This window comes from Anastrepha ludens, chromosome 3 (assembly GCF_028408465.1).
Source record: "Anastrepha ludens isolate Willacy chromosome 3, idAnaLude1.1, whole genome shotgun sequence".
Lineage (NCBI taxonomy): Eukaryota > Metazoa > Arthropoda > Insecta > Diptera > Tephritidae > Anastrepha > Anastrepha ludens.
The window spans coordinates 131,320,573-131,340,822 of record NC_071499.1 but is presented as its reverse complement, the minus strand read 5'-3'; the positions used below and the strand labels follow the sequence as shown (position 1 = coordinate 131,340,822).

General features: G+C 37.5%; 2 protein-coding genes across 7 annotated transcripts; both read right to left on the bottom strand.

Annotated features, from left to right (window-relative positions):
• Window positions 1-2,466: 2,466 nt before the first annotated feature.
• LOC128859301 (alpha-(1,6)-fucosyltransferase) lies at window positions 2,467-9,677 on the bottom strand. Of its 4 annotated transcripts, none has more exons than XM_054096177.1 (5): window positions 9,270-9,677; window positions 6,747-7,228; window positions 4,834-5,368; window positions 4,330-4,754; window positions 2,467-4,261 (listed from the first exon to the last, which is right to left on the bottom strand). In XM_054096177.1, exons 2-5 carry the CDS (start codon window positions 6,980-6,982, stop codon window positions 3,607-3,609), a joined length of 1,851 nt encoding a protein of 616 aa, XP_053952152.1. In that variant the 5' UTR covers window positions 6,983-7,228; window positions 9,270-9,677; the 3' UTR covers window positions 2,467-3,606. The 4 variants fall into 4 exon arrangements, with proteins under 4 accessions (XP_053952152.1, XP_053952154.1, XP_053952153.1 ...); XM_054096179.1 differs by lacking the exon at window positions 9,270-9,677 and adding an exon at window positions 8,660-8,718; XM_054096178.1 differs by lacking the exon at window positions 9,270-9,677 and adding an exon at window positions 8,241-8,622.
• A 3,487-nt stretch (window positions 9,678-13,164) lies between these two features.
• LOC128859302 (uncharacterized) lies at window positions 13,165-16,867 on the bottom strand. Of its 3 annotated transcripts, none has more exons than XM_054096183.1 (4): window positions 16,457-16,867; window positions 15,324-16,053; window positions 14,838-15,149; window positions 13,165-14,770 (listed from the first exon to the last, which is right to left on the bottom strand). In XM_054096183.1, the coding sequence occupies exons 2-4, from the start codon at window positions 15,796-15,798 to the stop codon at window positions 14,031-14,033; spliced, it is 1,527 nt and encodes a 508-aa protein (XP_053952158.1). In that variant the 5' UTR covers window positions 15,799-16,053; window positions 16,457-16,867; the 3' UTR covers window positions 13,165-14,030. The 3 variants fall into 3 exon arrangements, with proteins under 3 accessions (XP_053952158.1, XP_053952157.1, XP_053952156.1); XM_054096182.1 differs by having other exon boundaries at window positions 14,832-15,149; window positions 15,324-16,122; window positions 16,457-16,866; XM_054096181.1 differs by having other exon boundaries at window positions 14,832-15,149; window positions 16,457-16,866.
• Window positions 16,868-20,250: the final 3,383 nt, after the last annotated feature.

The window sequence follows — 20,250 nt, the reverse complement described above, 5'->3', positions numbered from 1 at the left end:
ATGAGCAAGGTAACGACAAATGCGCAAGGTAACGACAAATGAGCAAGGTAACACTAATGAGCAAGGTAACGACACATTTTTTCGTGCGTGCAGCCTGTTAAATCGAATTATAAGACGTTATCACGTCAAAAAATCGCACGTTTATGCGGTCTAAATTGTGTTTCCATTTTCATGCAAACTTGGGTATGTTCAACAACGCATTATAATGCGCAACATACCATTTCAGAGTGTGCAGTGCGTTCAAAAATGCAAATATGGCAGTACTGCAAATGCAACGCGTTCTTAAACGTCATTTTTGTATCAAAAGTCATGCATTATTTGCAGCAAAAATTTTCACACTGCCAATAAATACGCTAGTACAATGTCTGATGAAAAGTGGGTATTTAATTATTTATTTTAGCTTTTAATACAAAAATTGATGAAAAATACGATATTTAAACTTTATTTTATTATACTTTTCTTGGTTTTAGTGATTACTTTAGTACATCGGAGATAAAATTACTGCTCAGAGTCCGACTGATATTAAACTTTTGACAAGATATGTCCTTCTTTTAAGCTTTACACGGTTTTTTTTCTTAAATTTAATAAAAGACTATCGGTTTTTTCCTCACATACATCGTCCATGACCAAACTTGGTAACAATTCCATTTTACTGCACAGCGCGTTCATAAATGCAACAAATCTATTTGCAATTTTTCAACAAATCTATCAGTTGCATGAATTGTCACATTGACAATGCTGCCAGCGCTGCAAGTACTGCGCATTATAATGCGTTTCTGAACATAGCCCTTATCACGAGTAAGGTTTAAATTGTAAAATCACAAATTTAACTTTTCAACTGAGTTTTACTTGATATATTAGCTCAATGTTAACTTTCAAATTTTATTACTTTCCCACTTTTACATTTTTTTATTTTTGACGTGATAACGTCTTATAATTCGATTTAACAGGCTGCACGCACGAAAAAATGTGTCGTTACCTTGCTCATTAGTGTTACCTTGCTCATATGTAGTTACCTTGCTCATTGCCGTTACCTCATTGCATTGAATGAACTGCAAGCGAAAGCGCGGAACGAACGACAAAGCAAACAAAGCAAACGAACGGCAACGTTCCACATCTTGATCTCTCCTACTTAAGTGAGCGTATATATGTATGTATATGCGCACATGTACATATATAAATTCACGTATTTGTATTTGCATATGCCTTCTTATTGATTATTATTTATTTGATTTACTTGAAGAATTTAAAATAAAACCAAGTTTGTTAATAATACCTGTTGTTTTAATGTTATTATTATTAATTTTTTTATTATATATGAAGGAAAAAATGTATGGTAATATTTACCACATACCTTATAAGATATGTTGTATACTAATATATGTATATAAACATGCATATACATATACAATTTCGCGCAATTTTCAAAAAGAACAAATCTATATGTAAAGATGCATACAAGTCATATGGACATATCAAATATACGAATCTATTCCGTACGCAAGCAAATGTAAGCTAGGGTATATTCAATAACGCATTATAATGCGCAACGTACTTTTGCAGTGTTGGCAATGCGTTCAGAAATGCAAATATGGCAGTACTGCAAATGCATCGCGTTCCAAAACGCCATTTTTGTATCAAACGTCGCGCATTATTTGCAGGAAAAATTTTAATACTGCCAATCTATCAATTGCAACACTTGTCACATTGGCAGTGCTGCCAGCGCTGCAATTACTGCGCATTTATAATGCGTTTCTGAATATACCCCTAATGTGCTTGAACTGCAAGCAAGAGCGCGGAACGAACGACAAAGAGCACAATCGGCCCCCGCGTTCGGCAACGTTCGACATCTGGCTCTCTCCTACTTGAGTGAGCATATATATGTATGTATATGCGCATTTGTATATAAATTCACATACTTGTATTTGCATATGCCTTCTTCCTGTGTGCATGGTAATGAACCACTTCTCTGTTGAGAATAGGACGATGATAGAAAAACTAGGAAATGAAAGGGAGTGTTTCGAGTGTAAAATGTCTTGAAAAAGGCAAATCGATGATGGTGCCTCTTAGTGTTGTTGACTTATTAACGTCTGATGCACAATCGAAATTGAAGATATCTTTCATGAATTTGATAAATGTTTCGTCATTTTTCACGTTTGTGTAAACGTAACTTGACCTATTCCATTGCAATTCCATTTACCTCCTCCTCTATATCCATACAAAATATTATATCTATCAAACAAATCAAATTAAAATTTTGTTTTGAAAATTGCAACCATTCCATCAATATTTTCTTATGACGTTGTCACGTTAAACTATCGTCAGTAAACCGACTTTACAGACAACCTCTTTTTTATTAACACTTAAAGAAGTACAGTTAAAAACAAAAAAACCTTGTTAGACTCCAAATAATGATTTTTGAGCTACGCAGATCTTTGACGATAAATAATAACGATATGTTCATATTTTTTCCATTACTTTATAATAGTTCTTATTTATTATCTGGTCTTAGCAACAAGAGTACATTTTTAAGCTACTTTGTTCGCCGTCCAGCGCACTGTGCATTACAAGTAAAGAAAATGAAATATTGCTACGATAGTGTAAACACTTGGGCAGCTTACAGCGTGGAAAAATGTCAAAAAATTATATTTTTAATGTCAACCTGAATTCATATTCTATTCTTAACCAAAACATCGCTTGCTTGCCATACAAATCGTAGGCTAAGAGTGTAACGAAATGTATTTAATAGATTTTTATTGTTTATTATTTGTACAACTGAATTGGTACTGTGGTTTTCGTTGGAACGGCATAAAATAAAATATTTTTCCACAAAATTAAGTGGCTGTTGGAATGCTGCTGAAGTTCTCGCTCCATAAACCCAGCTGGTTTGAATGGCTATATTTAGTTTTGTGTTTAATTTCGGATTCACCAAGCTGTAGCACGCTCTTCACTCAGCCGTTTATTATTTGACCAATAAATAATTAGTTATGTCAAATAATTTTGGACATCCTTCAGCTGATTGAGTTCCTTAGAAGCATCTCCTTCTTACTATTTCCTGTTGTTACATTTAATATCAGTTGTTTAGCTCAAGTAAACATTTTTTTTACAAAAGTGTAATCAATTTGGTGTTATTTACTCGTAGGTGCTTATAACTACCTAATAATTAATTTATTCGATTTTAAACGACATCAAAAATAAAGAGAAAATGATCTGCAATAAAAATGCGGTACAAAAATGTAATCCAAAGATTTGTGCAGCTTTCTATCGGTCAAAACATAAATTAAAAAAATATACAAAACAAAAAACTCAAAAGTCAGCGTTTGCCTACACTTGGCTACGCTACCAAATATCATATAAAAATATATATTCACATACGTATTACTTTACATGAAATTTCATGTTGTGCTTATAGTTATTGACTGAAATCTAGCATCTAGCAGAATATTATTGCACAGCACTAAAAACTTATGTTTACCAAATTAAACTAAAAATACATACATACATACATACAAACCCCTATTTGCATAAAAAATATATATTTATACGCATTTGATGGCAGCAACGCAACGCTCACAGCATTGTGTGCGCAACGCGCTCCGTCCACATTCACACCCGACCTTGCTGCACCTGCTCGTAGAGTGGCAGCTTAATGGTCTCCACCTTGTCGATCACCTTGAACGAGGGGAAGAGTCCCACTTGATTTGTGCGCGTATTCTTGCCTTTCGAGTAGCCGTCCCAATGATTGCCAGCCACGCCTACCAAATCGCCCGGTCTCATGTGGATTTCATCGTGATTGCGCGCCGAGTGGCCGATCACGACTTGTCGATTGTGCGAGTTCTGGCCACCATAGTAGTAGATATCGTCCAGCGATTTAAAGCGATGCGCCGCATCCGGATATAGAGTTTGCATTATTTCGTAAGCCATGCGGCAGACCTGCGAACTAAATGTGCACACCAGATAGTCGGACAGTGACAGCAGGTGTATGTCGAGAATAATACCGTTGAGCGCAGTGTCGGTGTAGCGCGTCGAGACGGCGGCCATGCGCGCCACCTCCGGATCGCCGATGATCTCATAATCGGGGTATTTATTGCGTGCCTCCTCGATGACCCGCGCATCGTCGGAAGCGAGGAAGATGCGGCGTGGTACCACAGTGCCATTAATCTCCAATGTGAGGAAGTAGTCTTCAACGTGCGTCATGTACTCCTCAATGCGATGGAATGCAGCCTCGGTACCGACTTTGTCGGTGCGGCGCACATGAACGCTGCAACATGAAATGAAAACGAAATTTTGTTGAAAATTTTGCCTATTAAATTGGTTATTCGTACCCACCCCACAATAGGCTTCTTCCAGCCCAATTTCCCACGCCCCGAATCCAGGAACTCCAGCGTGCCTTTTTGCGGGCGCAGCAAGTATTTCAGAAATTGTCCGATCCACCAGACAATCGGATCGCCGTGCAACCGCTTAAGCCGCTGTGCCAAGTCCTCAGGTATGGCGAGCGGCAAGAATGGAGGACGCGGCATCAGCGAATCAATTATGGGCAGCACCAATACCGGCATATCATGCCGCCCTGGCCAGTTGCTCGCGTGCGCTGCATCCGCCTCTAGGCAGGTCTCCGATACAGGTAGGAAAACCTCCTCCCAACCGCCTTTGTGGTAGCGCCAGCCACGTGACTTCAATATCATGGTGCGCTCCGTTGCATAGGCTACAATGAAGCAATAGACCACATGGTGCAGCTGACAACCGTAACCACAGCCCTGTAACGCACACATATACATATATTTATATATTCAACAAGGCACACACGAATATAAAAATGTCTAACTCAACACTCACCTTATTCAGTTTACACACCAGCTTGCGCGCATTTGCACAATCCTTGGGATTCTGCAAGTAGTGCAGCCGACGCTGCATCAAATCACTCAAATCGCTCGCCTCCTGCTGGCGCCACACTTCATAGCCATCCACCTGCCGCAGACGTTCCATGTCGCTCAAAAGCGAGCGCTTGTGTTCGGCACCCATCTGCAACACCTGAATGATGTCTTGCGCCAATTCGGCCTGCGTTGGCGTAGCGCGCTTTCGCAGCTTGCCTAACTCGCTGCTAAAGTAGTTCCAAATCTCACCGATATTCGACTGTATGCGACGGCGCAACAGCTCATACTCCAGGCTGGGCTCATGTGCGCTGCCAGCAGCTCGGTAAGCGCCCGCATTTGAAGCCTGCATACCGCCGAAAGGATCTCTGGCATCACCATCGCCGGCGCCCATAAAATCGGCCAAAGCTGCATCTTGATTTTGTATATTTATGGAATTTTGCAAATTGAATTCCAACTTTTCAATAAGACGCTGTGCTGATTGTTTGTCGATTTGGTCGCTAAGAGAGGAGAAAAGAAAAAAAACAGAAAAGAAATATGAGTAAACATGTGTGTATGTATATATGGATGTATTTAGTAACATTTAGCAGAATGTGTGACGAATGCTTGAAAGCGCAATTAGCTTCCTATTCAAAACGTGAAAAAATGCTTTTTAGCAAATGGTACGCCATTGCCCGCCTAATTACCATTAAGCTTCATTGCATTAATCAACGCGAACTGCATGGTACAATTACACTTTGATCCCTTGTAATCTCCTGCTCTTGATTGCCCTAACTGCCCACAATGAGTGAACGTTTGTGACCCCAAAATGACAACTGAGCCACCGCAAGCGCAGAGTAGTGACGGAAATCTTTTGTTGTTGAGCCGCACAAGCGAAAGTGCAGGCAATCGTAAGTGGCACGCAGTTGTGTGAGACGGGCAGTAGGTGGCTGCTTAATGCACACACAATTGGCGCATGTGCGGCTGTAGTAGAAGAGTCCGATTGTATTCACCTTCCACGTTGTACAAAATTGCATCATTAGACTGTTTCAACGGCACGAACATTGAATTGCTTGTCATTTCACAGATGACCTTTTCTGTCCTACGCTCATCTTCAACCAGCCTCGCAGCAAAAGTTGGTGTTGCTTGAGTTGAAATTTGTGCGCTAATTACTAATATCATGAACGGCAGTTTTGTCACGAATTTATCCGGGCTCTCGGCGGACTTGTGAGGATTTTTATTTCAGCAGTTTACTCGCGGATTATGATGCTTGTGGTTTAGGACAGTAGGTAAAGAATTTTTAAAGAATTTCAGGCAACAGAAATAATTTCTTTCCGTTGAGAAACATCTGTTACCTACCCCGAATTAATTTCTGTTCTCTATCGGCAGCAGATACGTGATGACCTTATATTATAATTGAATCGCGAGCGTAAGTTTTATTCTAAACTCCTTTGTGAGTCGAAATTTCGACTCGCGAGCTTTATATGCGCTGAATAAAATTCTCGCAGCAGCAGAAACCTCTTTCACGAAACGTAATTGGGTTAATCGTATACAGTGGCACTATGCGAATTGATGCAAAGAGTAGAATAGAATAGCCAAAAGTATTGATATATTGAACTCAAAATATAATATAATATAATACAGTAGTAACTTGAACCAAATTGGCATAGATAAAAAGTTACATTTTTCGGTTTCAACCAGGACAAAAAGTTCAACTGGAAAGTTCTTCCTCCTTACATCAATACTCCTTCCATAGAGTACCCGGGCAACGAGCCTCACCATTCTTTAATACATAAGAGAAGTGCTTTCGTTGTTGTTGTGAAAGTTCAAAGTTATCGGTCGACATCGTCTATCCCATCCCAGAAAACAGGCCCCGATTTATCACTCTATTTCACTCACCTCGATAACTTCTCGATCATCTGCCGCAATTCCTCATTCCGTTGCTTTGAGTATTCGAGCAGCTGTAGCGCCTGATTGATGCGTTTCGCTGTAATCGTATCCAAATCCGTATTCGATTGCGTACTCAGCTTATTGACAAAGACGTAAACGAGCAGCGCCCAGGTGAGTACGAAGATAATGAGGGCGCGTATCCATGAGTTTGAGGTTGAACCAAAAAATTGTCGAAATAAGGACATTTGGTTGAAATTTTTATTAGTTGAACTTTTTAGGCCGTAAATGAAAAGCGAATCCTACGCTGCTGATGCAGTGATTTAAACTTTGATGGCAACTACAAATTATATGATATATGTACGTAAGTATGTATGAACGTATTTCAGTTGGTAGTAAAGGTGAGGGAATGCATCGAATGCCGCACTAACAACAACTGCTGCACTCGTCACTGAAGTTCGTCAGATCCATGAAGAGGTAGTAGATATTTTGAGCTAAAAAAATTTAATAAATTAATAAAACATGTAATAGATTAGGAGCGAGAATTTTCTAAACTAGATAGTAGGCTCCTTAACAAATAGTTGTGATTATTGTTAGGGGAGTGGAAAAGTGAGTTATGTAAATTTTAACAGAAAAATATTTTTAAGCAAATCAATTAATGCAGGTATTTTTTTTTAGTTCCATAACGTTCTCCTTATTACAGAAGCACGAATAGCAAATTTTCCAAATAATGAGTTCACTTGATTTAACTTTGGATGTTCGATGCTATGCAAAAACTCAGAATACTATTTGTACAAGAAAACCACAAATATTTTTTAGGTTTGATTTTTTTTTCTATTTGGAAATTATTTCCGTAATAGTTGTATTATGCTGCTACAACAACAACAACATTTCATTAAAGAAATTAGAATATGGTTATCCTTTATTGATTGAGCCAAATAGCTGACTATCACGCAAGTCCACTAGATACATGAAAAACCAATTCCTCACTGTTTTTAACTTTGATGAAAGCTCCTTGTGATTTTTCCTGATTTTTTTTTTTTTTTCCTTTAACTATGTACTATGCACATTTTTCGAGAAATTCTAATTAAAAGCCGTAGAATTGTGATGAAAAGTTTGTAAAGTTTAAATAAAATTTGGATACATGGTTTTTATTAGACAATTAGCTTATACTTTTATACAAAAATTATGAACGTTAAAAAAATATTGAAAATTGCTGTCAAATGTGCTGCCATTTCGCCGTGGGGAATATGCTTTTATCATTTAATGAAGAACAACTATTTATTAATAGCATTCAAGTAGAAAATAATGGGCTCACGAAATGGGTTTTAATGGGGGCGTTAAAGATAATTACATTCTACTCGCACATTATTTATTGCCACGATGTGGGAATACAGAAGTTGACGCCTTCCTAAAGCCGCTACTATGTTTACTTTCCGTACTGGGAAGGCGCAATTTTGAATTCTCATTCTAGATTTGTTACAAGTCCACAGGTTTGTTACTAACCTCCTTTGATTTTTTTTTTTCTAGATTCTCCCTTCACTATGTATTATGGATTATAATCAACGCTTACTACAATAACAAAGCTAATACAATTACACGCCTTAAGTGCGGTGAACTAAATCACGCACTAAGCTCACTGGTTGTTTTGCGTTTTAATAAAATTTATTTGAACCGAGCGAGCAGCAAAAAAAAGAGAAATAAAACAAAAACAAAATGAATTTATATGGTAAAAAATGTGAGAATACGAGTATCACTGATTGGTCACGTAAAATCTACATCGACAAAATATCGCAAATATTCTGCATATTTATTTTGATACTTCAACGGCAACAGAACTTATTTATTTTTAATATTTTTTTTTTGCCTTTTTTATCAGCCAGCCAATTTTTTATTGCACAATCAAATTTTAATCTTTTTCATACCAGATTTCTGTTGGAATTCCAAATATATTTTATTTATTAATGGCGCGCATCATTTAGCAAACCACTGTCAAATTCTCATATTTACGTACGAACATATGTACAAACATACATGTGTGCATAAGTTCAACAACAAAAATGTAAATAAAATGAAACTAACAACTGCCCCAAATAAAAAACAAAAAAAACTACTCCTACATTTAATGAGCGTATTTGAGTGCAAAGAGCAGGGCACTTATTGGTGAGAGCCGAGTGCTTTGTGGGCGCTTCTTTGACAGCTGGCGTACACAAGGCAGATGTATTGCCATTGTAATATCCATAAACATACATATGTATGTGGTATGTGAATGTGCGTTCTGCTCAGCCAGCTGGCTGCTATAGTATGTGAGTAGCTTGCGAGGTAGCAGAGCCAAAAACAACAGCGGCTGCTTTACCGCAAAGTGTATTTCCTTCTCCAAATCACCAACGCAAAGCAAAAAGTTTTCGTTTTTCTCTCGCTTTAATTTTTTCTTCTATTCCCCGACACGAAACATTTTCGATTTCATTTATATAGATATTAAAACTACATTATATTTATTAACTTGTTTTTTTATCAACACCACAACCTGCTTACATTTATTTTTTTTTATTTGAATTTGCGTTTTGCTTTTTTCTTGATTCTTGAGGTACAATTGTGCTGCAGCAGCAAATTTACTAACAGATATTTTCTAAATATTCCTACTACGCCATGTGATGCGCACTCAAAAACGACACATTCTCAATTGACACATTCTCGACTCACGGCATTCACTGAATAGCTCGCGCTAGTATTGGCCGTCGCAATAGCGTGAATTTAGTATCAGGTTAATAGTTCGCTTGTAGCTGGCCGAGGAAATGCTGCATTTGCTAATAAGATTTCACTCAATCGGAGAGTTGCCAAGTAAACTACAAGTTGGTACTCGTCAGGTTTTACTGGAAGTATGAACCGATTACTCTTCCTTCAACGGCTACGTCTTAATAACAAGCAAAGTAGGTATATTATCTGCAAAGTAAAGGAGAAAAAGATATATCAAAAAAAGTTCTTAAAAAAATATCTGAATATTGAATTTCTGTTTTGAGAATAATTCGAACGACTCAAGGTCATTTGCTAAATACATGAGACTTTTCGACAAAAAAACTGATCATTCTTATAACTGCACAAATTTTTGAATTTTCATGATATAATTTCAATTTGGTTCAACACATCACCAAAACTATTCAGCGATCAGTTTCAGAGTTTCCGTTACAGCCGGTTCTACCGAAAGTAAACGAATTTATATCCGGCCAAGAACTTTCACTGCAACAGAACTCCCCAAACATTTGTATGGAATATTAAAGTCGTTAAAGCAACAACATTATCATTTTCATGCCAATGGCATAAATAAGCACTTCAGACTCAATAAGTCCGTTTCTATTTGTCAGAATGCCATAAAATTTCGACAGTACATCAGCGAAAAATCTTCTTTTTCGACTCATGGACGGGATTGCCAGAAATACTTATTTTAGTTATATTTTACCCATGTTTACCTTGAAACGTACCAGGTATGTAGACTAATGGCTGCAGTAGAAATACCTCAAACAGGGGCAGTCATTAAAAATGCAGATTGCATAGATGTAAAAACAACCTTACATTAATACAGATGTATATGAATATATATGTACATGTTACCAGCGATTTTTCTATCACATACTTTATGCCTATTTCGGCTTGCCATAAAAACAAAAATAAAACAAAATTAAGCCATAAAAAAATACAAATACAACTTAAATGCCGGGGCAGAGAATGCCTAACATTTGCTCAACGTTCTCTGGACTAGGGGTTGTTTCCTTTTCCTTTCTGCATTCTATATTATTCGTTCGCTTTGTACACTACGTACGTTTGCTCGTATCTAAATTATGATTACTTGTTTTGCGATAACTAATTTACAAATCTTCTTTTCCATCTTCTACTTTAGTTCTGTTTATACATTCCGCGTCGAAGTTGAGCGTTGCCGGATACGAACAAAAGTCGACGCTGTATGGCAACAGCATTGAAATTGCTACCTGCCTTCGCATTATTTCATCCTTCAGTGCTTCAGCTACCATGTCGATGTTTTGCCGGCTTCAGCACACACGCACATACCCATAAATATGCTTCTATTTCTTTACATTTTATTTACTTGCATGTAATCGGCCATAAGCCGATGGGAGTCGTGTTTGGCCATTTTGAAAGTGGCGTTATATTTATATTATGTATGTACATATATACGAAAGTGAATATCTAAATTGATAAAATAAATGTCAAATTGAAAAATTAAACACATATTTAAGACATTTTGAAATTTTATGTATGCAACTTAGTTGCTTATGGAGGTATTTAACACACTGTTCTTTAGCGAAAGTTAGTTAAGGGATTGTCACTTGAAAGGTGTCAAGGGACCTTTTTTCTGCAAAAGCAATACAACCATAGAACGTATGTAAATATTAAAATAGTAAAACAGTGGATAGTATTTACGATGTTTGGCATAACGAAAAACTAAGGCAGCGAGTAAACAAGAAGAACGTTAACGAATGCTCCAATTTCCAAATGCTGCTGAAGCGGAAAACGCCTTTTTATGCAAACAATTCTAATGTTAAACTGATAAACATTTTTACCGTAGTGTTGGAAAAATCTAAAACTTCCACTGTCAAGGAAATAACTCATTTCATTCATTTTCAAACCACTTTTGTGCGCTGAATATCCTCTTAAAATATTTTTAGTTTTCTTTCTGCAGAATTGCGATTGGAAGTAATCAATGTCGAAAACTTGTTGTTGGCTAGCTATGAACTGATATAACGACCCATTCCCAAAACATCGAAACAGCCGTTGTCGATTTCACTGTTGTTCTTATGGTAAGCAGTCAAAATGCCTCAGTGAAGTACTCAAGTACAGGACTCCGACAGCTGGCCAATAGTCACAGTCGCAAGTATTTATGGAGATTCTAGATAATATAACAACAACAACAGTAACCACGGCATTGTATTTACTTCCTTTCTAAAAACAAAAAAACTACCCGTTGGACACCCGCTCCCAGTTGCAAAGCAAATTTGATTAAAAGTTCCTTTTAATGTGTTTATTTGTTAATATTACTTCATATATCATTTGTTTGTTTATATACCGTTGCTGTTGCAATTACACATTTTACTTCGTATCCTCGACGTCGTTCATCAAATGTTGTGATCACCTGCCCTCAGGTTCACTTTTATCTCGAATGACCAAACCTTGCCTTGTTAAACATCAGCCCTGCTTTTCTTATTTTATTAATGCTACAATTTATCTGCTGCTCTTTGATTTTTTACTACAAAAATTGTATTACCTATATTTTTTATACTTTTAAATTTATTTTATTGTATTTTTGAATGTTTCTCCTTCTTTAATATTATATATGTATATTCATATTACTATAACTATATGTACCTAAAATTAAGTTTTTTTTCGATTTACTTCTTTTAATTAATAATATTGGTTTTTGTTGCTATAATTGTATGTAGTTTGCTCTCTATAGTATTGTAAATGCGCTATTGTAAAAATTTTCAATTTGTATTTTATATTTTTCTTTCTATTTAAGGTAGTAGTGCAATTTGTTGATCACTTCTCATATTCGACTATTTTTATTATCCTTGTATTAGGCTTAAATAAAAAAGAATGCCTGCGAGAGAAATGTTTGCAATCAAAAACCTAATTAGTGTCTTAAACGACCACCAACGGCATATTAGACTTTCATTAAATGGAATCTCATTGACATTTCTTTACGTCATCCCAGAGATGTACGGTGGTGCGTATCAAATGCATCGTAATTTGTAATATATGAAAAATGTTTTAACACCAAAAATACAAATTTTTGCCAATATTCTTAACGCTCATTTGCTGCAAGTGTCAAAATCGGAAAACATTTTTTTTTCCTAGATAAGTATGTAGATAAAACAGTATCTTTGTGGTGTGTAAAAGTGCATGGCGATACCAATTACTGTAACTCATTAGATGGAAATATGACTTTACTTTTACATACTTACATTTTGACACTCATACAGCACATTAGCGATATGTTCGTATATACCCAATTATATTGAATTTTTATTGGATTTTTAAATTTTTACTCATTGTTTATTGTGGTAGTAAAATTATCTTTAGTAAATGTATTTTTAATATGGTGGTAGGATGTATGTATGTATGTTTGCATATATATATGTGTGTGTGTGGCATTCTAATTTGTTTTAAAGTAGTATGCATTACATTACTAATTAATTAAAAATAATTCGCATTACTTACTGTTTTTTTTTGTGTTTTTGTTTTTTATTATTATTTTAATAATTATAATTTCGCGTTATGACTTTTCAATGCGTTATCTCAATAATTTTACCGTTATACTTTTTGCCGTTTACTCACATTTCGTCTCAACTTCGATTTTTAATGCTTTGTGTAAAACATATTTTCTTACTTTCGTTTTACATTAAGAGTAAACTAATAAAAATGTACGTAATGATTTTCGCTAGTTCTTTAATAAGATATTCTCTTTTGAATTGAATCTTTCTTTTATGGGACAAAAATGCAGAAATAAATATTCTTTAATTATAAACTATGTAGAAATTGTTATTAAACTAACTTATAATTTTATTTTCAGGAAAATGCTAATTTTGCTTTCTCCTTATTTGTTGAAAAATAGTTCGAACAGTGCAAAGAAAAAAGTACAAAATACAAAACAAGAATAAAAAGTGAATTAAAAGGAAATTAAAAGCGTACAGCAAAATGAAAAAAAAAAGCAGACGGCAGCAGTTGCTCATCCTGGAGCTGGAAGTTAAGCGTTAGGCCAGCCAGAAAACGCTGTATCTATTACGTTGTATCTGTGCTGTGTGTGTTTTGTTCAATGAGTGGGTTCAAGGCATTTGTTACTAGTACATGGCAGCATTTTTTTAACGCTGCATGTTTGGGCTCTACTTTAACATTTGTATGAATGGTACTTATTGCGATTTGACGTTTAACGCTCTGTAATATTTTCCTTTGCATTTTTCATTCAACCACTTTTCTTCTACATACTCTCTTGTTACATTCTAGTATTTTTTTATTTTCTTTGTTAAGATGTTATCCGTAAAAATTTTACTTAATGATAAAGAATGAATGTGATCCTGCAATGCTACACACGCTGTTCCGACACCTTCTTCTGCGGTATATTATATGTATTGTTATTGTTGTTAGGTATGTATGTGTCTTTTAACCTGCCCACCGGATCTCGCGTCGCTCTCTATATATTTTACCTTTTAATTACGCTCTAGTTAAACCGCCTATTCCCTTTAGTTTATACGTAAACTTTTTCCTGCGTTTTTAACTTTTTTTTCTAACTTATTCACTCCGAATTTTCTTCAGCTCTGGTTGACTGTGTGCTTCCTCCGCTATTCCATCGACTTCGCTACCACCTTCGTTACATTGTAATGTTCGCTTCTGCGCCACAACACCTCCGGCGGCACTGCTAAGCGTGGAATCATTATTGGAATCGCTGGCGTTGGTCGTGGTGTAATTTGTACCATCGTTCAAGTTACCACCAAACAGGGGCGTTATTGACTTGTGGCTCTGGCCAATGTGGCGACTATTACTGTTGCTGCTATCATCCTCAGCGTCAACGTCGTCTTCCTCACTAGCATCTTCAATGCCTGTGGAACGCAGGCAACTGCTGTTTTCTCCATCACTACCAGGTGCACCCAAAGACACTAAAGTACCATTACCATTCCCATTTCTATTTTCATTTCCTACTACCGCAGCAACCACATCTTTCTGTCTGATGTCGCTGTGGCCGATGCCTACAATCTCACTGTTACTATTTGTGTTTGGATTATTGCTGCTGCTGCTATTATGTTTAAGTTTAGCCTTTTCTGGTGCCTCCAAATTGCTTTCTGAATCTGAAGCGAGTGGTGTACCTACTTCGCCATCATCGGTTGAAGTTGTAGCTGTGGTCTGGGTGGTGTTCTCATCGATATTGGGCTCTTGTGAGGTGGAGTCATTTGAAACGAAGTTAGAATCGCCATCCTGCAAGGAAGTGGTCGCTGTCGTAATGACGGGTGCATCGTTATTGTGGTTATTTTCAGCTAAAAGAAAGTTGTAAAAGTCAATGAGATGGTAAACATACTTAATCGCTTTTCTATCCACCTGCACCTAAGCTCTCTTCTTCGCCATCGTTGGTATCCTCAGCTTCACCACTAAGAACTTCGGCTGCATGTGCTGCCACCTTTACTGTGCTACCATTAATATTGGCACCACCACCAGCACCTGGCCCGGGCATTTCATCCAAAAGCTCCGGACTCAAATCATTGGCTACATAGTGTGCCCACAGTGCCAATTCTACTCGATGTGGCGACCAAAACGGAGTTTCACCGCCAGCCTCAACATTCAGGCGTTCGACAGTAGTATATATGTGCTGAACAAAATTGAGGTACTCCTTGGTAGTATAATCGATACCCTCGATCTCTAAAATTTGAAAAATAAATAAAGAAAATTAAGCAAAAATAATAGTTTATTATTCCATATTATTTATATAAGCGAAATATGTATGTAAATTAGTTTTTCTAGTAAATTTATATACCTATGCATATTTTATAGGAGTTTATGTGCATATGTATGATAAAAAAAATCATTACACACCTGGAATGGCCATGAGGCACTCATCAGCCATGAATGGTGCCGAGTCAGGTGCAGCAGCTGCCAAAAGCGCTGATGCCATGGTAGTGCCGACTCCTTTTAGATTTGACAGTGCCGTAATGGCCTGTTCGAGATTAGGCAGCTTACGGAAAGCCTTCTTTGTTTCCTGCATAACAGCGCGCGGGGTATTTACCTTCACCAGGTACGAAAGTTGCGGATAAAATTTTCCACGCGACTGTTTCCATTTCATGGTCTGCACCAGCTCATCATATACCATATGTGCATCCTTCCCTCGTGCTTTTATCAATTTCGGTAACTCATTTTGATACCATTCGTCCAAACGTATAAGCTCTTGTGGTTTTTTATTGCGCTTTTCTGCTTTTAGCTTCAGCACTTGTGGGTAAAGTTTGTAGCAATATTCGAATTGATGCGTAGTGCCATTCTCGAAGAACGACGCAGTGTCCTTGTTGGTTGTCATATCGAAAACAGCTGCTGCGTTTATGGTGACGATCACGTTGACGTTCTCGAACGAATATTCTTCAAAATGTATATACCCGTTGCTATTTCTTCCGCTACTATCGCTATTGTTGGCAGATGGATCGATCGATGGCAATGTTGGTTAGCACAGCAGTGGTTACACTGGTGGTTGCTAGTTGCTGGTATTGGTACCACACTCGCAGTTGTGGTAGTGATAATGACAACGTTATTTGTGGTGGTGGATGAGTCGTAATGGCTGTGGAGAAGATGATTGTAATAAATATTGTGAGCCCACTGGTCAATCCCCTGCCGATTTAGATAGATCCTACGAATATTTATTTATTCAACAACTAATTATATACGTATATACATACATATATACATATAAAAAAAAAGATTTTTCTTCTGGCTGCTGTTAACTGCTTTCCACAATTATGCAGCAATTTTTGGTGTATGGCTTCGCTTTACACCATGTTTTAATGTTCACGACTAGTCCTGCTCTAGAAACAATATAACGAAGTCATGTTCACTCTTGAAGCCCAGCTCAAGACTTTTTTTCATAACTCACACACTTTCATTACCATATTACATATCCAACTAATTTAATTTTAAAGAGTAAAAAGACACAACTTCTTTCAAAAACAAAGTTCTGCACTCACCTCAATTCAAAATACGTCAAAAGTGATTCCTTTGCAATTGAAAAACTTCACTAAATCGTCAAAATCACCTCCTTTACACCACCGACTACAAATTTATTTTCGATTCAATTTCAAGTTTTTCAGTTTACGCCAGCGACGAACAAAAATCGACAGAATTTTTTTCCTCGTTTTATCTTCATTTCCCTTTTGTGGTTCACTTCGTTGTCGCCTCGCTTTTCTTTTATTTCAGCGACAGACTGCGCGTTCACTGTGCTCACGCTAGTGTATGTATAAGTGTGTGTGTATGTTTGCTTTTCGTATTGCTATATACGACCGTGTTGCGCTGTGCCCGGTTGGTAGACGTTATCGTTGCCGTGCCGTTGTGCTTTGGGTAGCCTAAACTCGTCGTTGTCGACAACGTTGCTGCCTGACCGATGATTTTTTAGTTCGCGATTTGCTTCCCTGCCTGCTTATTTGCTTATGTTAAAAATAAGGATGCCACCTGAAGAATCCTCTAAAACTAAACAGAATCCTCTAAAAGCGTTTTACTACCAAATTTTTTATGTATTCATCCATTTTATCTAGTCATAGTCCTCCGAGAAATTGTGAATTCCTTTGGTTGAGTTCAAAGCGATTCAGGTATCAAGTGCGTGGGATAGATATGCGAAAAAGTGAGCGGTGTTCCCAATCAAATTATGCTTGCTATGGGAAATAAGGATCTCTAGCCTAGCTCTACATATAAGATTTGATCCCACTACACTTCCCGGTTCGGGGTTGTTAGGAAAGAACTCAGATATCTCGGTTAATTCGTTGGTGTGTGGAAATTTAGGAAGGTAGTATAAGATTCGCTATGAATTTCGTTTAATGTCTGTTCTGACTCGCCTGCGGAGTGGCTCAGACTCTATCAAGCACGGAAGTTTCATAGGTATGGCGTAATTTAGAACCGACGCGTCTATTGCTTTAAATGTCGCCAGCAACATTTCTTGGTCTTTGTCCCAAGTGCTGTCTTTGCCCTGCACAGGTCAACGTAATCGGTGGCCCCTCAACAGCGCCTGTGAGGGGAGATGCTCTGCGCGCTAGACATGGCTTGTTTACTGGGGCGGTGACCCTTGGTCGGGAAACCCCTTCCGCTACGTGGAACCGCCTGCCATGAGAATGTGATACGCCTTCAGTCTACTCGGTCTATTGATAAATTCTGCCGCTCGTTCAATTTGAGACAAAGAAGTCTAAGTGCTCGAGCTCTTTCCGATTGCCCTGGGCACTAAATACTTCTGCAATTGTGTGGCATTATCTAAACGAGCAATTTTAGAATATTTTGAAAACTATCACTGACAAATTTCGTTCGACAACTAATTTTTTGCTGCTTAGCTAGACTTTTATACATGCAACGACGCTCGTGTAATTATTTTAGTTGCTGAGTTGACTACTACTTAGTTGGAGATTGGTTGGAACTCAATGACGCCGGCATTTAGACGCTTGTCAAGATTGGCGTATGATTCTGAAGCTTCACGAGGTAGAACGTAAAACGAAGAAACTTCATTAGGTTGAGTATCATGAAGTCGGTACCCTTGAAAATGAGTTAGGGTTAATTATTTGGTCACTCAGTGTGAATCTTGAGGCTCTTTTTCAAATACCACTACCAATTAAATATACACACGAAGGCGTAAGGGCTGCAATAGACAACGTACAATTGACATATTAAAGTATTAACGACAAGGAAAAGAGTTTCATTGCTAACTCTTAATTAAACGGTGGCAAATGCTCAAAAGATGCTCACGTTTTATGCCCATTAACCAAGTTTGTTACGTTTTGGAAATTTACAAACCTAAACATGGGCATTTTCGTATTAGTTATGTGGCAACTTTAGCATGTGTATTGCTGAGTGTTCTTCTTATACTTTACTGCTGCCAAGCGCGTCTATTTGTTCCAAGTTCGTATGAAATCACTCACACACCAAGATTCGGCTGCATTCGGCCGTTCGCCACACAATTCGTGAACATTTCGTTTCAGGGTTGCAATGCAGCGTTGAAACATTCCACAAGCAAATGGGAACGTCTAGTGAACTGTGCACCGAACAGTGACTGTTTCGACCTTTTCTTTACTCAATTTCTCAAAAGACCAGATTTCAACTGTTCACCCAATTTAAGTGCCGCATACACAATCGATAACTCCTAATTCCAAAAAAATACATACATATACCAGCGCAGCGTATACACGCAAATATGTATATACAGTGGGTGCATAAAATATGACCATATGAACAGATCCAAAAAATTACGTTCATTGTAATCGGTTATTGCCAGCGACAGCCAAAATCTAAACAGCTCATGGAAAAAACCCGCACGACCTCAACGATCAAAGCAGACGACTACGTGCGAGCAGCAGGTAATACTACAACCGTGTGTTTGCTACAATACCAATAACACAACGACAATCGTGTATGTGAGTAAGTAGCTGGCGAAGCAGAAACCAAGCGCTAACGCCGTTGTCGTTCAGCAGCAGCTGCGCGTTTTCTCTACTCATTCACACATGGCTATCGTGGTGTTGTTGTTTCGCGGCGCCTTTACGCTACAGATGTAGCATTCAATGTTTGTCGATAAGCGATAACTGTGTCCAGTCTTACAGCAACAACAACTACAGGCATAATAATGACAGTGATGTAAAACAACGATGAATAGCCGACATCGGTCGTTATTGCCTTCCTGCTTGGTTGGTTGCCGACGCACATTGGTTCTAGTTGCATTGTTACTGCTGCTCTAACCGCTTAAGCAATGTACATATATAATATGTTATGTTGTTGTAATGAAGTAAGCATAGAGGCGATATGTTAAATTGTTTCTTATTTCCACTTTCCTTTGAAATTACCGTACTTTTACCCTACTCACTTTTGAATTTCACATCGCTGGCGTTGGCGTTGTTCTGCGCATTACAGCATGTATGTATAGGAGTGTGTAGCGTGCATATAGCAAATCGGTTTGTTATTGCTTGCGAAGCAGAAACCAAGGGAGTCGTACAGAGAACATTAACGTTCTCTGAGTCGTATTATGGCAAAAGCAGAAGCCAGAGAACGTTAAATATACGTTCTCTGTGAATAAGTGAATAGAATGAAGCCACAAAATGGAGGAAAATGCGATACAAACGAATGATAAATAAGTATATATGTATATACGCTTGTGCTCATACAATTAAGTAATCGGAAGTACAATTAAAAAAAATCAAAAATAACAATGACTTAACGGTAAAATTTGGTTTTGTTCAAAGCAATACTGCACGAAATAGGTTTGACTACTTTCTATGTTTTGTGGTAAAGTGAGTTTGTTTCACAAAAGGTCAGTACGCCTGAGGTCAAATAATTAAGTGATCCAATTTGAAAAGTGTGAATTGGCAATTTAAACTTATATTTTTAATTTGAATATTAATTGCAGCGCGTTTAGAATACTTACAGCAGAATTTTTAAATTTATTACTGAACAATGGATCCAAATTTAATGGAATTGGGGATGATGGAAGGCTTTGCGTGAGACGTCCACCACTTCAGGAATTGAATCCCAAGTATGCGAAAAAAACAGTTAAACATAATGGTTCATCACTTAAGGCGTGGTGGTGTTTTACTTGCAACAATATTTGAAAAACATTAAAAATAAAAAAAATAAATAATTGGTGCGTACACTTCTGTTAGGTGTTTGGCCGAGCTCCTCCTCCTATTTGTGGTGTGCGTCTTGATGTTGTTCCACAAATGGAGGGACCTACAGTTTCAAGCCGACTCCGAACGGCAGATATATTTATGAGGAGCTTTTTCATGGCAGAAATACACTC